Source organism: Miniopterus schreibersii, assembly GCF_964146895.1.
Source record: "Miniopterus schreibersii genome assembly, chromosome: 2".
NCBI lineage: Eukaryota > Metazoa > Chordata > Mammalia > Chiroptera > Miniopteridae > Miniopterus > Miniopterus schreibersii.
This window is the reverse complement of record NC_138102.1, coordinates 133332227-133351226: the sequence shown is the minus strand read 5'-3', so window position 1 is coordinate 133351226 and position 19000 is coordinate 133332227. Positions and strand designations below refer to the sequence as shown.

Below are 19000 nucleotides of genomic sequence, written 5' to 3'. Positions count from 1 at the left end.
TAACTTGACTAAGTTTATTTTGGATGAAGAGTCGAGAGAGGAGAGAGCAATGAATCACATACTGTGGGGGGAGCCCCTGCATCTTCCTCTCGCATGCTTCATGCCTGTCTGCAAATGAGGCAACGGTGCCTTTACTCACCCTGTGGTCCCATTTCTTGCTCACAGTCCCTGCCCACTTTCATCATCCTTACTGTTCTGACCTCTCTACGGCCCAGGCACAGTTACTTCGCCCCCTCCTTGCAGCTCCCCTCTCTGCTTGGAACTGCTTTGGACTTGCGGCTCCTAAAATCTAAGCCTCCCCAGACTTGTTCCTGAGCTCCACACCGGTATTCCTACCTTCCTACAAAACACCTCCCTCCACCTGGAAGTTCGAATATTCAAAACTCAAGTCATTCCTCCCCACCCCCTCGCCTCTACACCTGTGCCGGCTCCCGGGGTCCGCTTCCAAGGACCAGCACCCAGCTGAGGTCACTAGGTCACCTCAACTGTCTCTCTCACATCATCTCTTCTGAGCCTTCCCTTGCTCTACTCACTGCCTTCTTCCCAGCTTTCATCATTTCTCACCCAGGTTTCTGTTTGAGCCACACTCCCAGGCGTCCCAGCCTCTAGCGTGCGCCCCTCGCGTCCCCAGCGAGCTTCCCCACTGCCGTCACCGTCTTGCCCATTACGCTCTCGTCTAAAGTCACTGGGCTGTAAGTCCAGCTTATTAGGGCATTAAAGGGCTCTCGTGTGTGAAGCCGGCCCTGTTTCTGTCTTACCACGCCCCGAGCGACTGCGCGTGCTCCGGCACACAGCAGACGCGCCTCACAAGCTCTGACACCAGCCTCTTTCCACCCGCGTGTGCCCCGTCAGACACTCCCCTTTCTTTTATTTGCTTGGTTAACTCCTATCGACTTTTCGTGGCAGCTCAAATGTCACTTTCGCCAGGAGGCCTTCCCTAATCCAACCTATTCCCTCTCCTCCGCTGCTCCCCAGGCTGCCAGTGCCCAGCCTGAGTGAGGCTCCCGTACCATCTCGACTGCCCATCTTTCTCCCGAAGCTCGCGCCACTGCGGTGCTGCCGCTTACCGACTCTTTCTACCTCCTCAGCTCAGCTGCAGGAACTGTACTAAGTTCATTTCCTTATCTCCAAGCCCAGCGTGCAGACTCTGCGCTCAATACGTGTCTGTTGAAAGAAGAGATAGACTCCTGGGCGCGGGGAGGGGTAGACCCACCTTCCCTGTCTCCTGCAGGTGTTTTCTTGCTCTGGGCCCTATGGCACTATCCTTCCTAAGCAGCACGGTGTGAGTTATGGGATGCCTTCTAGATGAGAAAATCACTAAGCCTCTTTTAAGCAGTGTGTATCCAGTGTCCTCTGGTACTAAAATGTTCATTCAGAGTAGAAGCCAAAGTCCTGGTAACGGGCCTCTCAGGTCCTGCCAGGCTGCCTCGCTCCACTTTCATTACCTTCCTGACACCTCCTGCAATCCAGGCTTTACTCTCTCTGCTCCAGCCACACGGGCCTCTTGCTGGTGCTTTAAAACGCCAGGCCTGTTCCTCTCTCAGGGTCTTTGCAATGATCTGCAATGTTAGGATGCTCCCTTCCAACTAGCTGCACTTCAGGTCTCTGCCCAAACGTCACCTCCTCAGTGATGCCTTCTTCAACCACCCCTTGCACCTCACACTCCCTCTGCTTCCCTGCTTGGTTTTTCTCCATAGAGCTGATCATCGCCACACTACGTATTTTAATTGCTTGTCTCCCACAATGAATGGAAGCTCCCTGTGAGTAGGGATTTCTGTCTGTTGATTTCCCTGCTGAACCCTCAGCATCTCATTCCTTGTATTCAAATGCTGTGATTCATCTGGCACGAGAGAGTATACTTTTTCAGGCTTTTAAAAAGCAGGGCAGCCCGGCTAGGCATGGCTCAACCATTGAGCGTCAGCCTAGGATCCAGGAGATTGCGGTTCGATTCCCGGTCAGGGCACATGCCCGGGTTGCAGGCTCGATCCCCAGTCGGGGGCGTGCAGGAGGCAGCCGATCAATGACTCTCTCATCACTGATGTTTCTATCTCTCTCTCTCTCCCTCTTTCTTCCTCTCTCTGAAATCAATAAAGACATATTTAAAAAAAAAAAAAAAAAGGCAGGGCAAACAACAATAAAAAAGACAACCTAATTTAAAACTCGGCAAAGAACTTGAGTAAATATTTCTTTAAAGAAGATACACACCTGCCCAATAGGCACATGAAAAGATGCTCAACATCACTAATCACTAGGAAATACAAAACTGCAATGAGATACCACTTCACACCTGCTAGGATGGCTGCTATTTAAAAAAAATTAATGAGTGTGGGTAAGGGAGTGGAGACACTGGAACCCTTATGTGTTGCTGGTGAGAATGTAAATGGCACAGCTGATGCAGAAAACAGTATGGCGGCTCCTCAAAAAATTAAACAAAATTACCGTATTGTTCAGCAATTCCTCTCTGGGAATATATGCAAAAGGAGTGAAAGCAGGGACTTGAATAGATATCTGTACACCCCTGTTCACAGCAGCATGATTCAAAACAGCCAAAAGATGGAAGCAAGGGTTCATCGATGAATCAATGAACAAAATGGTGTCTATACACACGTACATACAAAAGAGCAGCATTCAGTTTTAAAAAGGAAAGTCCTGGCCCAGTTGTTCGGAGCATCGTCCCACACACCACAAGGTTGAAGGTTCGATTCCCGGTCAGGGCACTTACCTAGATTGCAGGATGGATGCCCAGTCAGGGTGTGAACAGGAGGCAACCGATCGATGTCTCTCTCTCACATCGATGTCTCTCTCTCTCTAAAAAAAAATCAATAAACATATCGTAGGGTGTGAATTTTAAAAAAAAGAATGAAATTCTGACACATTCTACATATGGATGAAAACTGAAGACATTATGACAAACGAAGTAAACCAGATATAAAAACACAAATATTGTATGATTCCACCATTTATATGAGGTACCCGGAGTAGCCAAATTCATAGAGACAGAAAGTGGAATGGTGATCGCCGAGGGCAACCTAAGGGGAGGGAGGCGAACGGGAAGAGATGATGTTTAATGGGTACAGAGTTTCAGTTTGGGAAGATGAAATGTTCGGGAGGTGGATGGTGGAGACGACTGCACAACAGGAGTGCATTTAATGCCACTCTGAACTGTACACCTAAAAATGGTTAAGTAAAATTTGGGAAAATATACGTAACCTAAAAAGAAAAAAAGCAGCAGAGCTCTTGCCTTAAACGCTAAGCAGCAGCCCAATATACAAGGCAAACAGAAGAGAAGCCTCTGCGGCTGAGGCAGGAGAGGGGGGGCCAGGATGCGTGCCTCTGCTCGGCACCCCCTTGCTGCCTCCCGGCCCTCGGACCCCAGAGAGATTCAGAACCATCCCAGGGAGGGTCCCGGCTCCATCCTAACGTGCTCGTATTGGCTTCACTGTTCCTCAGGAAAGGAAGCTAAAAGTTACTCCCGGCTCCATTTTGCGGAGGAACTTGGCAAGAAGGAAAACTGCCATCACCAACTGGCCTTGGCCCAAATGTCTACACTGACTTATCTTTATAGAAATCACTGTATATCCCAGTGGCAGGGGGAAAATATCAGGGGAAAGAGCAACACGAAAGTCCCTGGCACCCGAATCTAATGATCATTAATGTTGTACATTTTCTAAGACTTTTCCATAATAACTCGATCCTCAAAATCTGCCAAGTAGGTACGAAAGAAATCACGTGATCTCCAATTAGCAAATAAACAAACATAAAAAATTCAGTGGGCGTTATCGATAGACAATGACGTATGTGGGACTAACTTCAGAATAATCTTCACTAATATTTATCAGGATTAATTAAGACACGGGCTCAACATTTTCTATAAACTTTGGGATTTTATACTTCCAACCAGCCTGTTCTAACCATATTTAGCAGTTGCTACCATTATTATCCCTTTTTACAGATGAGAATACTGAGGCACGAAGAATGAATAACTATCCCCAAATTAAACAGCTTACTAAGTGATGGACTGCACCAAATGTCTTACTGCAGAGCCTGTCCCTTAACACGATTCCCTACTGCCCGTCTGACTTGGGGGACCTCTAATCAAGGCATCTTTCAGCCTCGAAAGCCAGCACGACTGATCAGTCTCCATGGGTCACTCTGTTTTCTAACTCTGAGCTGAAGTAATACTATCAAAATAAATCAGCACTCTTATTCCCTAAGCGTAAATGCGATGAGAAACTATTTTCTTAGTCTACAAAGAGAATCCTAGGTCCTTTGCAATCCTATAAAAATCTACGTACAAAAGTATCCTCAAGACTGTCAGAACAAATAGTCACATTTGGGTCATCCATTCGATGTCTCTTTTCTGCAGGACTAAACAACCTGCTGATGGACACAGTGCCAGTCGTTCCCTATCCTTTCTTAAATGCTCCTTCTGAATTTTCAGAGGATGCCTGCTTCATTCTCCAGGAACTGGAGAGGGGAGAAACGCTTTGTGGTCTGTGCGCAGGGCCGCCCCATGGGATGCAAGGGCTTTGGGCCAAGTGAAACAAGTATTAATTTGCAACAGGGTCAGGCGCAGGCTCCAAGCGGACAACTCCAACGGACAGGAAAGGGGAAGAAAGGGGCAAAGTCAGAGCAGGGCTGTGAGCCAGTGGCGACAGTTATTTCCACCCCTCGTGAGTGCCTGCCAAACTAGCTCCTTCACCAAAACCTTGCAGTGGGGCTACCCGAAAACCATCGAACGCTCTACATGCTAATCCTTGCAATATGATTTGGGTGTTTAATTCGCTTTAAAGGTTAAAAACCTGAACACCAGGTCTTCATACGGATGTCACCGTCGGCTCTGACTGGCAGCCACTCCACTAACTGTGGGGACACTGCTTTTCTCCCGTCCTGACAGACTGGACTCAGCTCAACCACCTCACAGCGGGGCCAGAGTGTGCGTGTTCCCCGCACCCGAGGACCGGGGTGAAGGGGGGGTCTCACCGCGTTCTCCTTCAGCTGCAGCCCCTCCCCGTTGGGAAGGGAGGACCGCCTCTTGGTGGAGTTCCTGTTGGGGGTGGAGGCCACGGCCCCTGCCTTCCTCTTCACGGTGAGCACCTCGCAGCTGGCTTGGTCTTCATTGTGCGTGCTCTTCCCGGCATTGATGACCCTGGGGAAGAAGCCAGAAAAGCTGGTCAGACGGTGATTCCAGAAAGCTGAGGGCTTAGTCTCCGGAGTCAGCAGGGCAGCTGGCACCAAACTAATGCCCCACTTAATGCAAAGGACCTTTGATGCTCCCGAGTAAACGGAATTTTTAAAAGCAGGGTTATATTAGTGCACATTTACACATTCACACCCTGGCCGGCGTGGCTCAGGTGCTTGGGTGTTGCAGGTGCACCGAAAGGCTGCTGGTGCGATTTCCCGTCAGGCCACACGCCCTGGTTTCAGGCCCGATCCCTGGTAGGGGTGTTCAGGAGGCAGCCAACTGATGTTCCGCTCTCACATCAATGTTTCTCTCTCCCTCCCCTCTTCCTCTCTCTCTAAAAATCAATTTTAAAAGGATTCACTAAAGCGCTGTCCTGAGCTACGCTCACCTTCACAGGTGTCTGATAGACGTGATCGACCCCATCCATCCATTACAGTCAAAGCAGACGAGATAATCACTCTTTTGGCAAAAAACAAAAAAGACAGACCTGCTGGCTCAGGGAATTCTGCTGCAGTCCTCCAAGTGACAAAGAACAAAGCCACCACCAATCTTATCAAAGAACAAGGCGGTAATTACAGAACACTGTAAAATCCAGGGGAACAGAGAAAGAACCCCAGTTCACTGCTCCACGCCCACTTTCCCTTTGCACACCCAGAAGTGAATGGATCCCAGGTTTACTCTTTTTAAACTATCTTTATTCCTTCATCGTTCCTCCTGAGACTACTCATCAGCGTGTCCCCCACGCCAGGCGCCAGGACACTCCGATTTGTACGCGTGGCCACATCAGGACATCATGGCACGTTGACACTGCCTTGGCCTAATTACTAAATGTTTTAAGCACAGGAGTGCTTCCAAATAGCACGCTGCATTATCCATATACCTCTGTCTGTATCAGGTGACTGCACACTGAGCTCTTGGGTTTCAGCACCGTTTTCTTACTAAAGTAATTAAGCAGCGGGTAAACCAGATGTCCCGGAAGAGCTCTCTTTGTGCCATTGGCTGTGTTTTCTTTCTAAAACTTCAACAGTGTCACAGTCAGTGACAGAGTGAGGGGGAGGATACAGAGCTCAGTGGTCAGGAAAGAAAAGATGTCTTTTTTTTTTTTTTTTAAGGTAAGATAAATGGAAATCCCCTCTGTATGTGTGGTGGGCACACTTTTCTATTATGCTGGTTCTACTCCCTCCTAACAAGTACAAGATGACTGTTTGCAAATGACTTGTTTACTTTTAAATTCTGAAATAATTAAAAACAGATGCAGCCCGGCCAGGCGTGGCTCAGCGGTTGAGCGTCAATCTAGGATCCAGGCGATCGGGGTTCGATTCCCAGTCAGGGCACATGCCCGGGTTGCGCGCTCGATCCCCAGTTGGGGCGTGCAGGAGGCAACCGATCAATGACTCTCTCATCATTGATGTTTCTATCTCTCTCCCTTCCTCTCTCTGAAATCAATAAAGATATATTTTTTTAAAAAAAGAAAAGAAAAAGATGCAGAGAAAATGGCAAAAAACAGTACTGTACAGATGCACCCTTCACCCAACTTCCTCCAACGGTAACATTTTACATAACTATAGTACAGTATCAAAACAAGCAACTGGGGGACACTGATACAATGTTGCCAACCAGACTGCAGATCTCATTCAAATTCCACCCTATTTTATATAAAATGGTCTTTAGTTTTGAAAACTGTATAGATCTCCATAAGCCGACACATACACACTATAACCAAACAGGAAACAGAGAGTAAATGGAGAACTGAGTGCCCCAAAGACCTCAGGGGTTAGGGTTCAAGCACTCTTCTGCCAAACCTTGGGATTCCATGGAAGCGTTTCATACATTTTAACATTTACTTTAAATTTCTTTTTTTTTTTAAATGTATAAGCATTTTGGAAAAAAATGCAATAATGTAAAAGTTCATTCCCATCTGTTACATGTGAACAGAAATGTGCCAGTTTATATAAGCTGGGCAGCCTTGGCATACTAAGCCTTCTATCTTTCCTCTTTAACTGGCCAGTAGCACCTGACTGAAAGGAAAGGAGAACTGTTTTGCAAACACAGGCTCCATCCCTGTATCCATGAGTTTTGTGACCTTTTGGATTCAACCAACCTTGGATTGAAAACAGTATCTTCAATATGTGGTTGGGCGTCTGGATGTGGAGGGACAACTGTGTGCCTTGTTCTATACCATTTTATGTAATAAGGGACCGGAGCACCTGCAGATTTAGTATTTGCTGGGGTCCTGGAACCAATGCCCCGTAGATACTGAGGTACAACTGTATTTACCTATATGTTCCAGGGGAAAGACCTTATCAGTCATCTGCCATCTCCCCTATTTCAAATTTCTATATTCATCAAAACTGCTTCATCATTCTTATTAGCTTAATTATAAATTTCAACTTAACCATATTTTTAGAAACAAAAGCCGTTTACTCACTTAATATATTACAGTTTCATTTAACTTTTTAAAAAAGTAGATTATTGCTTCCAGAGTTTGAAAATCTTTGCCCTGGGAGCATGTGAAAGGTGGAGATCCCTGCCCATCTAGTTTCTGCCCCCACCTTCACTCCCTCTAAGGAGGAGGCATTTTTATATGGTTTAAGAAAAAAATGTAGTTCTTGAAGACACAGTGGAGCTACCTGCATCATGACTATTAATATGACCACACTTATGACCTGCGCTAAATAACTCAGCCCAGGTCCCACAGCCAGGAAGTGGCACAGCTGGGATTCAGAATAAGCCCCATCTATCTTGACCCCCAACCCAACCCCTTCCTATTGCACGTGGGACTCACATCGGCTGTATCAGCCAAGCTGGACGTGTGGGAAAGCACAAGATCGATCAGCAGACAGGCAGGCTGAGGCCCAGCCCTGTGAGAAAGGGGAATTTTCTCCCTGCATCTATGGCCATTGGAGGAGTCCGAGACAGGGCCTAGAGGAAGGACAAGGGAGGAGGGATGGGTAGTCAGATCTGCCTGTCATTATAGAAAAGCCCATGCTTCATCCAGGGGTTTGCAGCTGGAGCTCATAAGAGAGCATGCATTTGACTGGAGTGTCCCTTTTATGTCCATCCTTGGAGAACAAAACCAGGCAGGAGGAAGGCGTTCAAAAATACCACCTGCCTCTTCTCAGTCACTGCTGGGGATGTCCCACGCAACATGTGCGGTGTGGCCTGTTTACTGGGTGGGGATGTCACACCCCATGGTCTCCCATGTGAGCGTCTTCCCTAGGGACAGCTGAAGTGGAGGTGCAGCCGGGAAAACCAGCTTGTGACCACAGGGCCCTCCACTACTGTCCTCGGCACAAGAGCCTCGCTGCTATCTCTGGAATTTGGCATCACCCTAACCGCTGGCACCTAAACTTGTGCCGTAGTCAGTTCTTTTTTTTTTTTTTAAACAATAAAAGCATCACGGATCTCCAAGAGCTATGTGCCAGGCTGACTCATCTGTCACTGCTGTTTCCAACAGCCGACAAAGCTGCTATAATTACAATAATCACGAAGCACTGTCCCTGAAAGGGCTCATCTCTTATCTCTTGGAGGATATCAAACTCCAAAGCTGACTGAACTTCAGCAAGAGACCCTAGAAACTTTATTTTATGCAAGAGAAGCCCGGGTCCCCGGAAGGCTGTGACTTGCGTATGGTCACACAGGGGAATGCAGCAGAGCTGTGAGCACACGCCTGAGCTCCGGGCGATCTCTGCTTCAGCTCTGGGTGGCTTTGTTTTCCTACTGTGTGTCTGTTCTTACCAGCCCCTGGGTCGGAGGGCCGTGCTGCAATGACTCATCAGAGCCAGAGAACCCTGAAAGAGCGATCCCGGGTGGCCTTACTTGGTCATTTCATGTCGAATACAGACTGTGAATGACACTAATGAAATATCACCAAGTCAGAAATGGCAACCCAGCGGCAAGGCAGCAGCCCCAACCCTGTAAATCTGTTTGGACAGATACCTGATTATTAGTCAGATGATAAGGTCATATTAATTTAAAGCCACTGCCTTTTAAAAAAATACAATTCTCATCCCATATTTTATGTTATTTCAAATTCCTTACTCCATACAGTTGTAGGAGAAAGTCCTGATTCTTCTCAATTTACTTCGCTCTAAAAATCATGACCTCACCTGGCCAGGCGTGGCTCAGTGGTTGAGTATTGACCTAGGATCCAGGAGATCGCGGTTCAATTCCAGTCAGGGCACATGCCCGGGTTGTGGGCTCGATCCCTAGTCAGGGGTTTGCAGGAGGCAGCCGATCAATGACAACTCTCTCATCATTAATGTTTCTATCTCTCTCTCCCTCTCCCTTCCTCTCTCTGAAATCAATAAAGAGATATATATATATATATTTTTAAAAGCTTGACCTCTATCAACTTGTCTTTATAGAAAGATCTGCTTGTCTTTATAGAAAAGCCCATGCTTCATCCAGGGGTTTGATTTTGTTCAAAGGTAAGTGCTTTGTTTACTAAATGTAAATGAAACGTTTAGTTAAATATAAATTGAGAAAAACTTTGCTTCCCAAGTTAAGGAGCATCATGCTGTTAATAGGGTTGATAATGTCTTTAAGTGTAAGCAGCTGTATCAGTAGCTCTGCCCCTTCCTGTCCTGTGCTCTGGCACAAAGTCAGCACTATCTGAGATCAACCTGAATGACTATTAGATGTTCATTCTTTATCTAAACAATACCTGCCCACGATGTTTAATCTTAAGACTTTAAAACAAAATGTTGGAGGACAGTTTTCCAATTTCCTACAAAGCAGGAAAACAGCTTCCTTGACATTAAACTGGAAGGAACAAGGCATCGTGGTGAAGAACACAGGCTGTCTCCCCAGAATGCAGCAACACAGCAGGTGCTCAGCAAGTGCTTGTTGAGTGAAGGAACGAAATCAGACAGGAATCAATTCTGCTCCTTCCTAGATGTGGAGTCATAGTAGTATCTTACGTTTGTTGAGAACTATGTGCCGGGAACTGCCGTGAGCATTTTATATTTAATAATTAACTCATTTAACACTCTTGTCGGCTCTGTGAGTTAGCCACCATTAGTCTCCCCTTTTTAAAGATAAGTTGCAGCCAGTGGAAGGCAGTGCTTGGTCAAGTTACTTCAGGAAACCTCACCTGAGCAGTATTTCATAAATTAACTTCTTGGCGTTGCTAAAGTAGGGGTGTGTGTGTGTTGAGGTGGGGGGACTTCAGTCATCTAAAATTAAGAGTAGGGTGATTTTGTAGTTAGGGTTAAAATTCAGGTGGGAGAAATGTTACAGGACGAAGGGGAAGGGTAGCTACTGTCTCTTCAATACAGAAAGTTAACATCCAGGTCTTCCAACTCTTAGAAGATCATGACACAATTGTCCTGGAAGAGAGACACATGTTAAATTCACTTTGAACTGCATTAACCTACCAACCTATTAGCCTACCAACCTACATTCAATTGAACCAAAGCACCTAGATTTTTTCCTCCTTGTAAAACCAGGTAAACATAGAATTTTAAGTACTTGGAAGTAAAAAAAAGTCCTCTGTGTATATCAGATACAGCTTAAAGCTCTGACCTGGACACCAAGAATGAATGTGACCATGACCACGAGATCATAGCAATAGCAGAACCTATTTTAAAAGAGCAAGTGATTCATTCTATGCTACTGCTATACATTTGGGAAACCTCTTTTCCTTCTTTCTGTTTGTGAAATACTCTAGTCACAAATTTTTAAAAAATCAGCTTCACCTGAACTTTAGCGGAAAAGTCCTGCTTTTAATTGCAATGATTAAATCGTAAGTTATCTGCCTCATCTGCTCCGAACGTTGACTACATAGACACTCGTCTGAAAACGACTCACAGAACAGGTCCCTATGCTATACGGAGACAATAAGTACTCTCAAGTACTCTTGAGTAGGGAGCCCTGTCACAAAGGCCACTGGTCCAGAGAACTCACAGTGGAACCGCTTTTCAAAGGGATACACAAAAGACAATCAACAGTGTACAGTCACAGTTGACATTTTTTGAAGGATTCCCATGTGCCATGTACTGTGCTATAAACACCCGATAGGCGTCAGGTCCCTCATCACCAGCACCCTCCCCTCCCCACCATGAGGTACTTGGCAGAGTGCAGAAGGCACACACAGGGACAATGCTCGCACAGACCTCGTCCAAACTTGGTCTCTGCGAATGACTAGCCCTAGCTGCGTGTTCTCACCCAAAGTACTCTCTCCCTCTAAAATGGAGATGGTGAGCCACTTCTAATCATAGACGAGTTGCAGGAGGTAACTGCTCTAGCACAGAAAGTATTCAACAGTGCCTGGCACATAGTGAGCACTCGATATATATTATTATATAATAATATATTAAATACAAAGCTATCTACCTGTTCTGTTGGGCCCGGGAGCTTTATCCAGCCACGCTAGTTTAAAGAGAATCTCCCCACCCCCCCCTCTTTCTATCAGCGGCCCTCTGCCTGCCTCAAGGACACATGCCCACCTCCAGGCACACACGGCCCTCGAGTGGCCTGGCATGATGCTTCCCAAAACTAGGGACCCTGAACACAGCCATTCATTCCTGAGAGCTCTTCTCCATGTTATTGCAACACTCAAGCCACATGTGTGATGGTGATCTGCACACAGGAAAGTACTCACACAGTTATGAACATGCCACAGCTAGACTCCTACCCAGACCTGCCCGCTGATGCATCTCTGGGCCCCCAGGCTCCTGGATTCAGAGCTCTGGTTCCAGACCCACAGAAAAAGCCCAAGTAGAGAATTATGTTTGGTTTAATTGGGTTTGGTTTTGTTGTTGTTGTTATACTGCTCTGTTTTTAAAGAGAATAAAAACCTGAACAGTTTGGTCTAAAAAGTTTCCACTAAGTGTTAACACTTGTAAGCAGGCAGCAATTGCACTAGGTAGGAAAGAGAAAGCGTTTTATAAAGGCCATCAGGTGAGGTGAGAGTGCTGACTGACTACAACTGAGAAGCAGACAGCAAAAGGCTGTAGGGACAGGAGTGGTAAATGAATCCTTTATCGAAGACCAATTACAGCTATCAATTATTAAAATTATATTCCAGGTGACCTCTTAGGTAATGCTGCCTGTGATTCTCTGAAGTGGTTACTGACACCCCCCGATGGGCTGGAAAATAAGGACGACTTAATTCCTGGCTCCACGGCAGTTAACAGCCTCTCTTTCTTGGTTGTCCTGGAAAACCACAGCTCCGACTAGGAACCTAAGCCTTCAAGAACAGCCATCAGCAAAAGTGGCCAGACATCCATCAAGAGTAACAGCTTCTCCCTGACAGTTTCAGCCGCCTCGGGGGAGGAAGGGGCACAGAGGTCCTCCCAGCCCATTCAGTTAACAGTCACTTGGCTGTTACCTGGGAGGAGGGAGGAACATATGAAATGGAATTTCCTGGTGTTTGGCTTTCACATTTTGGAAGGTGACTAAGTGCCAACACGTGGAGGAGAGAGCATGGCCGAGAAGGCAGGATAAGCACAGGCCGGGAAAAGGCCACATGCCCGCAGTTACACCCGCCGGTTCCCAAGCCCTATCTATGGCTGATGGAGAGATGTGACCAATCGGGGATGGCAAACCGGGGTCTCAGGTCCACATTCAGCCCACAGACAGGTTGCTATTTTTAAATTTTTGCCCACAAAGTGTTTTTTTAAAAGGTGAATTAGTTGTCAAAATTTAAAAATTGGGATATTTACATTAGAAAAATCTTAATTTTCCCCATTTCTCTTGAAAATTAATGCATCAGGCTACACACCTGTCAAACTCGTGTGTGACAACACCCAGCTGGACCTGAGGGGACACAGCCCCGAGATGGGACATGTCTTCGCCAGCTCACCCCAGACCTCACTCTGTCCACTCTGCCATTTAAGTAGCCAGCCTGGCCCCCAAGGCATTTGATTCTGCAACCCTGCAATCAGATCTCTGTGACTTTGTGACAGTATATATTCATCATGCTGAGTGAAATAATTACTTTAAAACATTTATTGTGTAACCAAATAGGGATAAACCATGACTAGGACAAGCTTCCTGCTTTCAAGGAGCCCACAGTCATCAACAGTAGGGAGTTCTTACAAATAACTACAATTTGCTCCAGGTTGATGCCATTCTCGAGGCATCACAAGGGATCTGAGAAAGCAGAGAAGGAGACCACTCTGCCAAAGTAGAGTCAGGACAAGTGTCACAAATGAGGTGGCATTGCGCTCAGTCGTATGGAGTAAGGGAGGAAATCAATAGTCAGAGAAAAGACAAGGGAAGGGTCTCTAAGCAGAGGAATGCCCTATAAAAAGAGGGCGATGTGGACTTTATAAAGAGGGGCTGGATGTGACCTAAGTGTAGACTTGGTCAGGGATCTACATCAGAACCAGACCAGGAATTTCTAGGGGGACTTTGTCTTGTTGAGCCCATGACCAATGGGGAGAATCCAAGAATGCTTAAACCAAGGACTGGTGTGATCAAAACTATTTAGGAAAATAAGAGTAGTGGCCTAACAGAGGAAAAATGACAAAAGCAAAGCGACCCGTTAGGGTCTCTTACAATAGTCCTGGTGACAAAGAGGCTGTGAGCCAATCAATGGCTCTGGGAGGAGGGGCAGAGAGGGTGCAGCGGAGGCGAAGGAACTGAGGAGCCCCAGCAAAACCTGCTGGATGGGGGGGGGGGCAAAGAGGATGTCTCTCAGGTTTCCACTTGCAGAGCGAGCCGACGAGGGACAGATTATAAAGGGAGATGAGAAGATGAAACCAGTCTTGAAGGTGGTGGGGAGTTCTGTGGGATGAGACAGGAGGCTGGTTTTAGGTCAGTAAACAGAAAGTTCCACGATACCAGACAGCCAACTTCAACCTAACCAGGTAGGCAAACTGGCTCATGGGCCAAATCCAAGCCACTGCTTGTTTTTGAGTGGCCCCCAAGCTAAGAATGGTTCTTTCACTTTTGAGTTGTGTGTGTGTGGGGGGGAACAGAATATTTCATGACATGTGAAAATAATATGAAATTCACATTTCAGTGTCCATAAAGTTTTATTGGAACACAGCCACATTCATTCACATACTGTCTATGGTGGCTTTCCAGCTACAATGGCAGAGTTGGTAGTTTTGACAGAGACTGTCTTTTCACAAAGCCCATATTATGTACTATCTATACCTCTTTTTTAAAAAATACATCTTTATTGATTTCAGACAGAGGAAGGGAGTGGGAGAAAGACAGAAACATCAATGATGAGAGTCATTGATCGGCTGCCTCCTGCACACCCCCGACTGGGGATCAAGCCCAAAACCCAGGCATGTGCCCTGATGGGGAATCGAACCAAGATCTCCTGGTTCATAGGTTGATGCTCAACCGCTGAGCCACGCCAGCCGGGCTGTCCTGTCTATACCTTTACAGACAATGTGTGCTGATCCCTGAACTATTAGGCTGAACTCTCTGAAACTGTTTTTGTAAGTAAAAAGCTGAAAATTTCATATGATTATACATCATGTATAAGTGAAGCAAAGGAGAGAGATGTAGGCCGAGGCTGAATTTAACGTGCACCTCGGTGTTATTAGTAACATCAGCTTTGGATATACTTTGCTGCTAGTATTTGGTAGCCATCATTAGCATCTATCCACCTCACCAATATCATTAAATAACTGAAGATTAAAAAATAAACACTAACAATAAAAAAATGATATGGTGTTGCCCCAGAGATCTGTCCACACATATATCAATGTTTTCTTCTTCATATTGGCTGCTTAGAAATGAACTGTTAACACAGTAAAGATAAGAACCAAAAGGCTGCCTTTGGGCATTTTCTTTCAGTTATTCCCTGTGGCCTCCTGTGGGAATCTCCCCAGCCTCTGGCAGAGCGCAGACTTCCTTACTTAAATACAGAAGTTGGACTTGGGTGATATTAATGATTTTTACAGAGGCTGGGGAGATTCCCACAGGAGGCCACAGGGCTAGGGTCCAAGTGAAGAGGCAATAAAGGCCTCCCCCAAAAGATTTTAAGTTTGGTAGTTTTACATTAAATAAAGCAGAAAAATACATTTTGTAGGTTAAGAACAATATTGCTTATATATAGCTGTTAACTTCTGTTGGCAATTAAGGGCGGGGAGCAATATGCTTGAAGCTACATTTCTAAAGGCAAGGTTTCCTTTCTTTATTCACTGGATGTATCTGTACGATCAGAAATGTAAGAGAAATGCCTTTTTAAAAAAACAACAACAAAGTGGAAGCCAATTTCGAGTGTGTAATTTAAAAATGTGAACTTTAAAAAGCCTGATGTTTCTCTCTCTCTCTCCCCCCCTCCTCTCTCTGAAATCAATAAAGATATATTTTAAAAATAAATAAATAATAAATAAATAAAAAGCCCAAAATAAAATGAAACCAAAAAATAAAAGTACTCTAATTTCAAAAGACATCAAATAAGATAAAATTTTAATCAGCAGTTTCTTCAAAAAACCCCAGATATAATCACATCTTTCCCCTTGCTCTTGTAATTAGTTGCACAATGGCCTATAGATAAAACCCAGGTATTGCGAGAAGGGTTTGCGACATGTCATGTGGTTTCAGCCTCCGAAACCCTTTTTCTGAGGCAAACACAATATTACCGCAAGTACACATTAAGGGCAATAATAACTTTCCTCTCATTAATTCAGTCTTTTTAAAAATAAAAATAAAATACTATATTTTAACTGAAAACAATCTGCTTTGGAAAATCTTCAGCCCCATTAACACTAACTTGTAGAGAAAGTCTGTTTTGTTTCTAGACTAAAGCCTGAACAATATAAAAAGTAGCCCTCTGAAAGCTGGTGATCACTTGAGCTGACATTTTTTTACCTTTGTGCCAGACGCAGGTCAAATCTCAGTTCACAATTCAAGCCTAATTTACAAGGGAAAGAACACGCCAGCTTAAACTGAGGCCCCAGAAAGGCCAATCTGGGTTCTATTTTGGGCAAATTGATCTCTCCAACCCTCAAAAAGCTAGATAGCACAGTGAGACAAATGCATGACAAGAATGTAAACTATTTTAAACTGGATGCCCAATATTATCCTTATATAAAAAGAACAAGGTAGGCCTCCAATATATCTCAATTAGTTAGAGATGCTCCATCATGCTGTTTGTTGATTTTGGTCACGCTTTCCACAATCTCAAATCACACAGCTGGGAGCAGGCACTCAATAAATGCTAGCTGAATGAATGAATGAATGAATGAATGAATGAATGAATGAATGAACTCATGTCCTCCATAACATCCCACAGGGGACACTAGGAGAATGCGTAAGTTCTAAGCCTGCCTACTTGTTTTCTAAAGCATAAAATATTTTTATTGGGGTATCCCATCAATTGGCTTCAAGGAAAATAAGTCTATGTTCCAAAGAAAAAAATATATTTAATAATAAGCACTAACGAACTTGGGAGCAGGACGTAAAGTGAGCCCCAAGCATGCGCAGCAGAGCAGCGGCTGAGGAAGTCAGGGAGCAGCGCATCTCGAGGTGGAATCATCACCCGAACGCTGCCTTCTGCCCTACAACCAAGTGCTCGCTCCACAACAGCCTCTGGTAACAGTGCCAGCCCCGCGACAAGGGCTTGGCGGGCCAGGATGGCGCGCTCTCAACCCTGAAACGCCGCTGTGCAGGAGGGCAATTAATTCCGAGGCCCAAACGGGACCGAGAGGCAGCAGACAGGCGATTTCTGACACAATCAGCTTAAAGCTACGCAGCAAAGCAATGAATTACCTCGGAAAGTGGGAATTCTCTTTACTGGAAATGTCCAACGGCTAGTTTGTCACCTTTCATGGGTCCTCTGAGGGCCTCTGCGGAAGGAGGGAAGGTTCTGCGGATTCTGTGCTTAAGAATCTGAGGATTCTTTTCCAGCGATTGAGTCCGTAACTGTCCCCACCCCCGCCTCCGATGACTGCGAAACCTCAACTTCTTTCAGAGTTAAATTAATTTACATGGAATGGGGCTTTAGAGCGGCACTTGTCTTGCTAAGGTGATTCTCTGACACCTGCTACATCATATTTGACACGCAGCAAATTGAAATGGAAATATGATTAACTGGAACTCCCTATCCCAACCAGGCCTTAATGTGGGGAGCTGCAAGTGAGCCTCAAATGCTGCTGTTCCCTGGGGCTCCCGATCTGGCTAGATTTTTTCCTATGCCCCTTTCCCTGGGAGTCCCTGGGAGCTCTTCTCTTTTCCCAAGGCTGCGTTTAAGATCTAAGCACTATGCCCACATCTCCAGCACAGGTCTCAGGGTGTCTGGCCTGCCTCTCTGATTGCCTTCAGAATGGCTGTATTTGCATATTGCACAAATTCAAGCTGCCCTAACTTATACTCATGTTCCCTTCCTCCTGCCATCTACCTGTCCCAGATATGGTCCTCCTTCTGGTGTTACGCCTTAGTTGACCAAGAATTCCAAGGAACATCCCTGTCCTCCTAGCCTCCTACTCTCACCCACATCTAGTCTCTCCGTCAGCAGGTTCCACTTCATAACTCTGACTAAAATCCCCCATTTCCCCTGCCTTATTCAGACCTTCATCACCTCCTCCAAGCACCATTGCATAAACCTCCTACCTAGTTGCCCACCCCCATAAAGTCTGTACAGTGAGGCCAGACTGACCTTTCCCAACCACAACTATGGCCATGCCTCTCCTACGCTCAAATTCCTTCAAACAGACTCCTGTGGTTTCAGAATAAAATGTAAACTCCTTAGATTGCCACAGAAGGGTCTTCGAGATCTGGCCCCTCTCCACACCCTCAGCCTCCCCATGTGCCCTCCTCACACCCTGTGGTTTATGGAAGGCAGTGTCGCTATACACCACGGTTCCCTCACTCAGGCCTTTCCCTCTGCCTGGAAGGATCTAACTTCCTCTTGCCTGACAAACGTCCCCACCTCCACCCCCTGCTCCCGGTCCTTGAATGCTCAGTGTAAGCACCACATTGTCTTAAGGTTGCTTTATTGTAGTTTTTAAACATTGCAATGTAACCATTAGGTCGTTAGTGGTTACAGTGAGGACGATTTCCAGAAACATGGACTGGTTTCCTAGCCCTACCCCTTTAACTAGTTATGTGACTTGGGTAAGTTAATTTCTAAAACCCAGTTCCTTTAGCTATAAACTTGGGCTACTTTGTAGATTAAGAAAATAAATGAATGTGAACTGTTTAACAAAGACCAGGCAGAGACATGTTTTATCTGTTCAGACCTCCTTTCTTGTAGACACTGCTTTTACCCCCCACTCATACAAGTTGTTTCCTGGCCATAGCTGATTTGTCCAGAGATGGCCACCGGACCCTAGTTGAGCCAATGAGGGCCATTCCATGGAAAATGAGAGAGGAAAAGGTAGGGGAGAGAGACACAGAGGCAAAAAAGAAAGGAAGCAGATTACATAAGAGAAGAGTACAGACTAGAAATAAAGAAAATCTCAGTAGAGTCTGAGCCCCTACCCTAGTTCCAACTCCTTCCGAAGGCCCAATTATCCTTGGACTATCTGGGTAACCCCGATATCCTATAATATATTCCCTTGGGTGACTGTCAATTGCTGGTTCTGTCTAACAACACCCAACTCTCATACTACACACTCATCTGCACTGTTATTATAGTAATAAGTAAGTATCTGCAAGGCAGGGGCAGAATCTCACTTGATTCTGTATGCTCAGAGACTGGTGCAGTGCCTGACATACAGCAGGCAGGCAAACATCTACTGAATGAAAGGCTGACCTCAGGGGAGAACTAGTAACTTGGGGTTAAAATTCTCTCACAGGCTCAAGAATCTCTAGATAACTCTCCTAAGCATAAAAGAGACACTTTTTTAAAAAAAAAAAAAAAAGGTAGCAAAATGTTGACAGTTACGACCAGAAAGAGTCCCT

General features: G+C 45.6%; 1 protein-coding gene across 4 annotated transcripts in view; it reads right to left on the bottom strand.

Annotated features, from left to right (window-relative positions):
- Positions 1 to 19000, bottom strand: part of PPM1H (protein phosphatase, Mg2+/Mn2+ dependent 1H) — a 270856-nt gene that overhangs the window by 172119 nt on the left and 79737 nt on the right. For all 4 annotated transcript variants that reach the window (XM_081129750.1, XM_081129752.1, XM_081129753.1 and 1 more), the window contains exon 2: positions 4984 to 5149. In XM_081129750.1, coding sequence (XP_080985876.1) covers positions 4984 to 5149 — 166 coding nt within the window. The remainder of the gene's footprint in view (positions 1 to 4983; positions 5150 to 19000) is intronic.